The sequence below is a fragment of the Sipha flava genome, unplaced genomic scaffold (assembly GCF_003268045.1).
Source record: "Sipha flava isolate LNK unplaced genomic scaffold, YSA_version1 17982_pilon_pilon, whole genome shotgun sequence".
NCBI classification, from domain to species: Eukaryota; Metazoa; Arthropoda; class Insecta; order Hemiptera; family Aphididae; genus Sipha; species Sipha flava.
In genome coordinates, this window is record NW_020272145.1 from 1 (window position 1) to 8,564 (window position 8,564).

At 30.9% G+C, this 8,564-nt stretch overlaps 2 protein-coding genes across 2 annotated transcripts; one reads left to right on the plus strand and one right to left on the minus strand.

Moving 5' to 3' along the window:
• The first annotated feature begins 4,012 nt into the window (after positions 1-4,012).
• On the plus strand, positions 4,013-5,918 carry LOC112680650. Its single transcript, XM_025550813.1, has 5 exons — positions 4,013-4,022; positions 4,816-5,066; positions 5,144-5,344; positions 5,692-5,763; positions 5,858-5,918. The coding sequence occupies exons 1-4, from the start codon at positions 4,013-4,015 to the stop codon at positions 5,698-5,700; spliced, it is 471 nt and encodes a 156-aa protein (XP_025406598.1). The 3' UTR covers positions 5,701-5,763; positions 5,858-5,918.
• Positions 5,919-6,395: 477 nt separating this feature from the next.
• Positions 6,396-6,764, minus strand: LOC112680651. The gene has a single exon (XM_025550814.1). The coding sequence runs from the start codon at positions 6,762-6,764 to the stop codon at positions 6,396-6,398; it is 369 nt and encodes a 122-aa protein (XP_025406599.1).
• Positions 6,765-8,564: the final 1,800 nt, after the last annotated feature.

Sequence of the window (8,564 nt, forward strand, 5' to 3'; positions counted from 1 at the left end):
GTAGAAGCAAGTGAGTTGTCCGCTCGACGGAGAGGAGGAGGGGAGTCTTTAATTCGTAGTAATGACTTTGTCTTGCGCCAGAGAGATCCATTTGTAAAAGAAAGGTTTTGTAGGTGGTTTTTGTAGAGATTGGCTTTATGTGTTTTTAGTAGGGCCTTAAGTTTATTGGAAATATAATTGTATTTTGTCTTATCTACTGGGTAATGAGTTTGTTGCCATTTTGATCTGGCTCTGCGTTTTTCTGCAATAAGATGTCTTAGTTCCGGTGGTAGGTTGGGTGCTTGAGAATAAGGTGGGCGCTGGGTTGATGCATCCTTGGCAGAGATTTGAATAAGATCAGAGAGTTTGGCGATAGAATGGTCGATATCAGAAGGTGATTTTAATTTGGTGTTAAGATTAATTTTGTTTGAAACGGTGGCTCTGAATTCATTCCAATTTGTAGTACCAGGAGTAATGGTTGGTCTATTTTGCTTCACATTGGGTTGGGCATTGATGAGAAGTAATACAGGTGTATGATCAGAAGCTGGATCGTTTAGGTTGACGACTTCAGTGGAAAAGTGGTTAGGGAGATTAGTGATAAAAAAGTCAAGGGTATCGGGGTGACGGTTGCCATGTGATGGCCAATAGGTTGGAGAGCACGGCGCTAACACCTTGAGGTGATTAAGCGAGATGAAGTTGTATAGAGCACGACTCCTGGTGTTGGTGGAGCAGCTCCAAGTTTGGTATTTTGCGTTAAAGTCAGCACCGATAACGTAGGTGAAGCTTAGAGTTTGGGAGAGGCCAATCAGTTCAGCCGAAGGGAAGATTCTTCCTGGAGGGAAATAGCAAGAGGAAATGGAAATAGGTATAGAGTTTATTTTGATTGATGTGCTAGCTGCTTGTATGTATGAAGACATATATGGTGGGAGAGGGAGATGGTCGATTTTATTTGAAATGAGTAGAGCAGCACCTCCGTGTGCCGTACCATCTGGGTGGTCAGCTCTGACAATATCGTATCCGAATATCTTGAGTGAAGAAGCTTTAGCCAGGTGAGTTTCTGTAATGAGTGCAATCTGAACTTTTTTTTCATTGAGGACTAATTGTAGTTCATTTAAGTGTTGTGTGATGCCGTTTGCGTTCCATAGGAATATGGTGAGTGGTTGAGCATTATTTGTTGACATTTTTAATAAGTTTATCAATGACTGTGGTGAGAAGTGATATGAGAGGGTTAATTAGTGCCTTGAATTCATTTATGAATGAGGAGAGTTGAGCAGCAATATTTTGGTTTTGGGTAGAGTTTTGATCTTGAGCGTGAGAAGATGGGTTCTGAGGTAATGATGGAAAATTTTGAGAGTAGTCTGGGTGCGTATGTTCGTGGATGTTCGAGGTAGTTGGTTGACTTGGAGGAGAACTTTTGTTTGAGATTCTTTTGGTGGGATTCACTAATAATTTTTTTTTAAGGTCAAGGTGAATTTGACAACCTTTAAAGTTGGTAGGGTGATTGCCACTGCATAAAGCACATTTGGCTGGGGAGGTACGATCTTTAGTGCAGGATGCTGACTCATGATGCTCGCCACAGCGAACGCAGCGAGGAGAGTGATGGCAATAACTGCGTGTGTGGCCGTAGTCCTGACAACGGTGGCATTGCGGAATTTCTTTTTTTGGATGAGGAGGTTCAACTTTAACTTTTGTGTAACACAGTGAAGTTATTTTAAAAATGTCGGCGTTTGTTGGACTGGGTTCAAGATCGATGAAGAAGATTGGTAGGGGAGTTTTGGTTAACTTGTGAGTTACAGGCGTTATATTTCTGGTGACAAATCCTTTGTTAAAAAGTTCCTGTGTAATAAAAGAGGTATCAGTGGTGTGGTGCAGATTTCTGATTGCGACCCGATATGCTTTTTCCTCTTTTAGTTGAAAGGAGTGAAATGAGACATTATTAATCTTGAGGTATTTAACGACTGTTCTATAAGATTCAGGGCTATATGTTTGGAGTTTAAGTCCTTTGGTAGAGCTTTTACAATCAAAGCCGGTAGCATCAGTTAATTCGATGATTTTTGCGCAGAAGTTGTTGTAATTTAATTGATCTTGAATAAAGATAGGAAGTGGTTTTGAAGTTTTGTTTTCAGTATTTTCTTCGTTAGTGACAGTTGAATCCATTGGATCATCAACGGTAGGAGGAGCAATCGGAGAAAAACGATTTTCAGAAATAAAAATGCTTTTGTCGGGTGCTTTTTTAGCAACAGGAGATGCGTTATTTGGAGATCTGCCGTGTTTAGATAATGGCGGGACTGTTTGCCAGCCGGATTCGTTGTCAGAGAGGTCAAAGGGGGAATTGCCACCTGTTTGGTCATTTAATAGCTGTTTACTGATAATTAACGGCGGAATAGAGTTCTTTGCAGATTTATTGTTATTAATTATTAATTGAGGTTTTTTGGTGATAGGAGTAGATGGACGACGCGAGTTACTCATAATGATGTAGATAAAATATATTTTGGGTTGGCCTTGGGTAGTGTTTAAATAAATTATACATTACCGGCGGTAGAGGTACCGCGACGAGCGCTGATTACGAAGACGTACAAAAACAACACGCTAACGAGAGCTGATAAAGCGGTGCGCTAGACAATAACGTGTGGACTGTACGACGTCTAAACACGAAACAAAATCTATAGCTATGTAAACTCTAAAAAAAAAAATACGCGAGCCGTCAGTTTCTCATTGCTTGTATAACGAATACCTTTTTTTTAAGAGTTACAAGTTAATTTTATAATTCAATATGCCTCATCCTCAATTTACATTTTTAAAATAATTTCCGGATGACATGTTCGTTCGTTCCATGTACGTCCTCCGGTCAAAATGTCTGGACACGCCTATGAGTATAACAATCCTGTTGATCTAAAGGTGCTTTTATACAGAAATGTGAACCATCAATTGCACCGATGACATCTAAGTTAAAATAATTATTATTTTAATAATATATTATAGATAGTAGGTACCTAATTACTAAATAATCAACACAAACCTGGAAAATCAGATCTGGATTTAAAGTCTTTTGCCAAAAGGGGGGCATCTTCTTGACTAGGCCATGCTATAAATTTTAGAGACAGTTTACATAATTCAACAATAACATTTCTGGTGACAGACTTTACAGTAGATCTTGCCACATTAAAAATCTCAGATACTGATCCCATTGAACCTTCTTTAACCATAATATTATGAGAATCTAAAAATCAAATATTGGTTTTATATAGAAAAACACATTGTAACCTAGTTTAAAATTGAATTATACTAACAATCTTACTTTTTTTCAAGAAATAAGGGTTGATTTCCTTCTGAATATTTTTTTGTTAAATTATATTCTTTTAAGCTGAAATAATAATAAATAATCTGTACAAGCTTAAGAAATGTTTGATGCGTCATTCGAAAATGAGAATGGAAATCACTGTCTACATAATCTTTTATAATATTGCATATAGGATTCTGTAACCTAATATGACTCTGACGACTCAATAACAACTTCAGTATTCTTTTATATTTATTTATTTTATTTTGTAAAACATTCCAACATAACTGTCTATATTTTAGAATAGTTGATTGGGAGTGCATAATGTAGTTTAAAATTACTAGTACTAATTCACTTTCATTATTCATTATAAATTATCAATGCAAATTAAAAATGTAAAAATAAGTTATGGATAAGTTACAATTTACCATCATGGTTACATAATATATCACTGATTACTGATTTATGGTATACGGTCCTATCACTTATAATTCAACTGAAAACCGACACAATATGAAAACCCAATAATACTATAAATTTAGGAAATAGATATAACTATTTTTTGTGTGAAATATGTCATATCAATGTAGGTTACATTAGCAATAATCGACTTGTTGTGATAACGAAATTTCAGTGGTTCTCAAAGATTATTGCTAAGTTAATACTCTTTATTGCTAAATAATTATCGTATCCAATAAAATCAGTGTGACCACCACATTAATACTTTTATTGCTACCAAAGTGAATATCATAGATGGGCTTGGGTCAGTTCTCCTCATTGATAAGAGATAAAAATTATAAGAAAACATTTTATCATGAAACACCAACTGTTCGGAATCAAAATTTTTACTGCCAGGAATATAACGCCAATGAATTAGGCTATACTGTGTTTATATATTTTATGTTTTTAACGGTTTACTTATTACATTTTAAAATTATAAATCATTATCATATTGGTTATTGTTTAAGACTATCACCTGCGATTATTTCATGAAAAAACTTTCAGCGATTATATTTAATAATAATCTAATAATAATAATTACTTAGTTTTGATTTATATGTACCATTCTTGAGGGATGCAATCAGTGAAAGAAGTCTTGATCATAAAATTACAACATCGTCAGTTCTAAGCATTTATAACAGTGAAGTAATTAGGTAAGTTTACTTTTATTGTATAATCATTGTTATGTGTAAGCAATGTCAGAGTTATAAAATTATAACTCAAATGAAACTAATTATTTTAATTCGCTTCTTTTTTACTAGATATGTTAGGATTTAAAGATATTAAATTTTAATGATCTTTTCTTGTAGCATGTTTTTATACAAAATCAAAATTTAGGACAATTTTCTATGATTAGATTAATTTAATTTTTGTTATGGTTTTATAATACTATTAAAATCATTATTTTATTATTAATATATTTATTTGCTAACAATTGACTAACAGTGTTCTTTAAATTGTAATTTGTAATTGAACTGTAATTTTGGTAGACATTAAGAAGCAGCCACAAAGTATATATGCATCCAGTCCTCAGAAAAGTTGAAAAAGATGAAAAGGTTGCGGAGACCAAAAACACCGCAAACCATCCACATTTCAAATTATACCCTCAACATTTTTTCAACAAGAACTGATTGTGAATGATATTAGTGTAGCAGTTGTTTTTGCCAACATTGATGCGATCTATAGATATCGCGAAGAGTTAACTTCAGTAGAGCTGGTTGGAGTAGATGCCACGTATAAAACTGTTCCTCAAGTGCCAGGGAACTTACGATCTTTCCTAACATTTCAAGTACTCTACAAAGATGTTGTAAGCAATACCTTCTGGTTATAATACTGTTAATATACAGTTAAGATATGATTTAATACGTTTTATTTTTCATTTAGGCATTTCCAATGGTCTATGCCCTTTTGAGGAGTGAAACACAAGAAACTTACTCTTCATTATTAACAGTAATACGCAATATTTTACCTCTTCGTTATAATAGAATCAGTTTTGTCACCGATTATGAACGAGCTCTTATGAATGCTATCAGGGAAATATTTCCAAATAGTCAATTAGTATGTTGTTGGTTTCATTATACAAAGGTAAATAACATTTTATTATGATAATACCTGCCAGATAAACTAATATGTATTTTAGATATTTTATTTTCGATATAATATTACATATAATTTATATTTATTATCCAATATTTTCTCTATTTACTTTAATTGCGCTATTGCCTAGACATGCTTAATCTGGTGTTGAGTATTTTTGATAATTATTACTTCAAATACTATTACTCATTGTTTATGAATGTATTGTTATAAATCTTAATTGTATGTCTAATATGTATGCTTAATTAATTGTATGTTAGTCATACTTGCATGATAATAAAATGTTTTTTATTGTTAACTCTAAAATATAATAATATTTTAATTTTTTTCAACAGAAAAGCTGATTGTTGATTGTTGTTGAGAATCAGATCTTTATAGAATTTCAACAGTGCAAAGATGACTTTAAAGTAATAATTTGATTTTTTTTTTTTTATATACATATAATTAGTTTTTTGTGTTTCAACTATGGTTCATTTCTTTAAATTGTATGTACTTTACTAGGTTAGAAATTAAATATGCAAAAAATAGAGGGAAAATACATCTATAATGATAAGAGAATGCGTACAGCAGCTGAATCAAAACGGTGACTTATTGATGTTTTTGAGAACTGGTGACCGTAATGATGTTATGTTATGTTCAATGACAAATCCGGCCATATCCTAATATATTATAAAATATTACAATCTTATTGTTTTTATATATTGTAAACTAATTTTATTATTGTTTTTTAACCTTGTAATTGTACAAATAATTATTGTTAAATCAAGTTGACTATTATACACATGTTTTTTTTTTACTTTTAAGTAATATTTCTTTAGTATTTCAGAAGTAGTTTTACAAGGTAGGCCTAATTTAATTTAAGTTTCTGCTGCAATTTCTTTATTAAAATTCATAATATTTACTAGTTATTAAAATCTTAATGTTGTTCTTCAGCTAAAAATGTTTTCCTCGTTACTAGTATTACCATATACATATTGTAAAATGAAACCTAACTTGCTTTACTATGTGTGATTAGTTTCTCTGGTCTTTCAGTAAGTCATTAAATTTGAATGAATTTGGTTAATTTTAATTCATTGCGTGCAGTCAATTCACCTGAAGTAACTAATATTGGTTTTGACTGAAATTCTTTATAAACAACAATTTGAGTACGCTGTGAAATGTAAGACTTAATCCATTGAAGAAGAGGACCACATACGCCAATATATTTTAATTTATGTAAAAGAATAGTGTGATTAACTTTATATAAAGCTCTAGCGAAATCAGTATAAATAACGTCCATACGTAAACCAGCAGAAAAAGCATCGATTATGGAATGTTGAATGGTAAGTAAATTAGTAGTAGTTGTTTTAGACGATCTAAAACCATGTTGATCGTCAACAATAATTCTGTCAAGTTCAGGAGTTATCATATCTGACACAATATTTTCGAATGTTTTAGGTGCAGTTGAAAGTAAAGAAATAGGCCTGTAATTAGAAATATGTGATAAGTCATATGATGTCTTAGGAATAGGAAGGATAATACTTGTTTTCCATCTATCAGGAAAAATACCGCTAGATAAAGATAAATTAAAAATGTAAAATAGAGGAGAAGAGAACAAATTTACATTGTTGATAAGACTGTCTTGTAATTAAATCAGGTCTAGGACCACACTTTGAACTAAGGTTATTTAAAGCATTAAAAACTTCGATTAAGAGAGAATTTTTTTTTTTTGACGTTGGCGTCAATGAATTTGGAAACTTCATTTTTATCTCTTATCAATGAGGAGAACTGACCTAAGCCCTCATAGATAAGTATAAATTAGTATATAAATAGCTTTATATCCACCTTGATTGCTACGTTTATTAAAACGATACCCCAGTTCTACCGGATTGATAAGAAATTCCATGCAGAAATACGGACTGCCGTTAAAAAGAACAAATTCGAAACACGTTTTGAGCGTGTTCCGGAAGAGCACGGACTACTAAAATAATATCAATGGAATAAGAGGTGATGTTTTATACTGTGTGAAAATATCTAAGGGTACACTGGCCGATTTCGAAAGTTTTATACATGATGTTACGTCGGAACATTATATCTTATTAATTTAAAAAACATTTTAGCCCGTTTTTCTGTGTTATCATACGGTCCACTTGAAATATATTTTCCGTGTTATCAATTTATAAAAATAATTGCATATTATTTTCAAAAATGTGATTGTGGTTTGAACTCAAAAAATATATTTTCAAACTCCAATATAAATTTTGAAGTAAGTAAATTCTGAATCATAATTTCATACTCTTACGATAAATATACACTTTTGGTGTCAAAAATGACCCACTTACAAAATTCTTATCAATTTTTTTTCCAGATGTTATCAGAATATGAGATTTTAGAAGAGTTGAAAGCTATTACTAATGATATGGCATTCGATTCTGATGCAGAAGACAATGCCACCAATGCAAATAACTGTCTAATGCAACAAGTTTAACATTTATCTACCAGATCATCAGGTGAATAAGCCTAGTAAATATTTTCTTAATTGTATATTATTTTAAATTAAATGATTTTTCGCATGCAAGTTCTAGTATGGCTGAAGCTGAAGTGCAAGTGCATAATGTAGCAAATATTGAACAAAAATATAACAAAATTTCTTCTACTTCTCAAAGTACATTTTAATTTTTAATTATTCAATATTTTAATTAGATTTTTATATGCATTTGTTCTATATTTTATAAAAAATAAAAATAATTTGGTAAAAAAAATTTTTACTATATAATTTAGTACATCATATGTACCTAGGACCTGTATTACATTTTTTATTATTTTATAACATATTATTCATACAATATTTTTAGGTATATGGGTATTTACTAAAATAAATTTGAACCCACCTATATTTAAGTAAATATATAGAATATGTTCTTATAAATAATATGACAATTACTAATTTATTGTATTGTAAAAGTAAAACTATGATAAAAATGTTAATATGGTACCAATAGTTTTATATAATCTTTAACATATATAAAATTAATATTAAATTACTCTAATTATATCAAGTGGTATTCTAATTAAATATAACTTTTACTGGTAAAATATATTGATGGATAATTTTATTTTGTCAGATATACATTGTGTTATTTTTTTAAATGAGATTTGTTGTTTTAATTTTATTTTATTAGAAATTTATTAGATGAATTTAAAAATATATATTATTATTATTTATTTT

Coding starts and splice junctions, on each gene's coding strand:
- LOC112680651 (XM_025550814.1), bottom strand. CDS start 6,764: ATGATAACTCCTGAACTTGACAGAATTATTGTTGACGATCAACATGGT.
- LOC112680650 (XM_025550813.1), top strand. Junction 5,067..5,143: donor AAGTACTCTACAAAGATGTT/GTAAGCAATACC, acceptor TTTTTCATTTAG/GCATTTCCAATGGTCTATGC.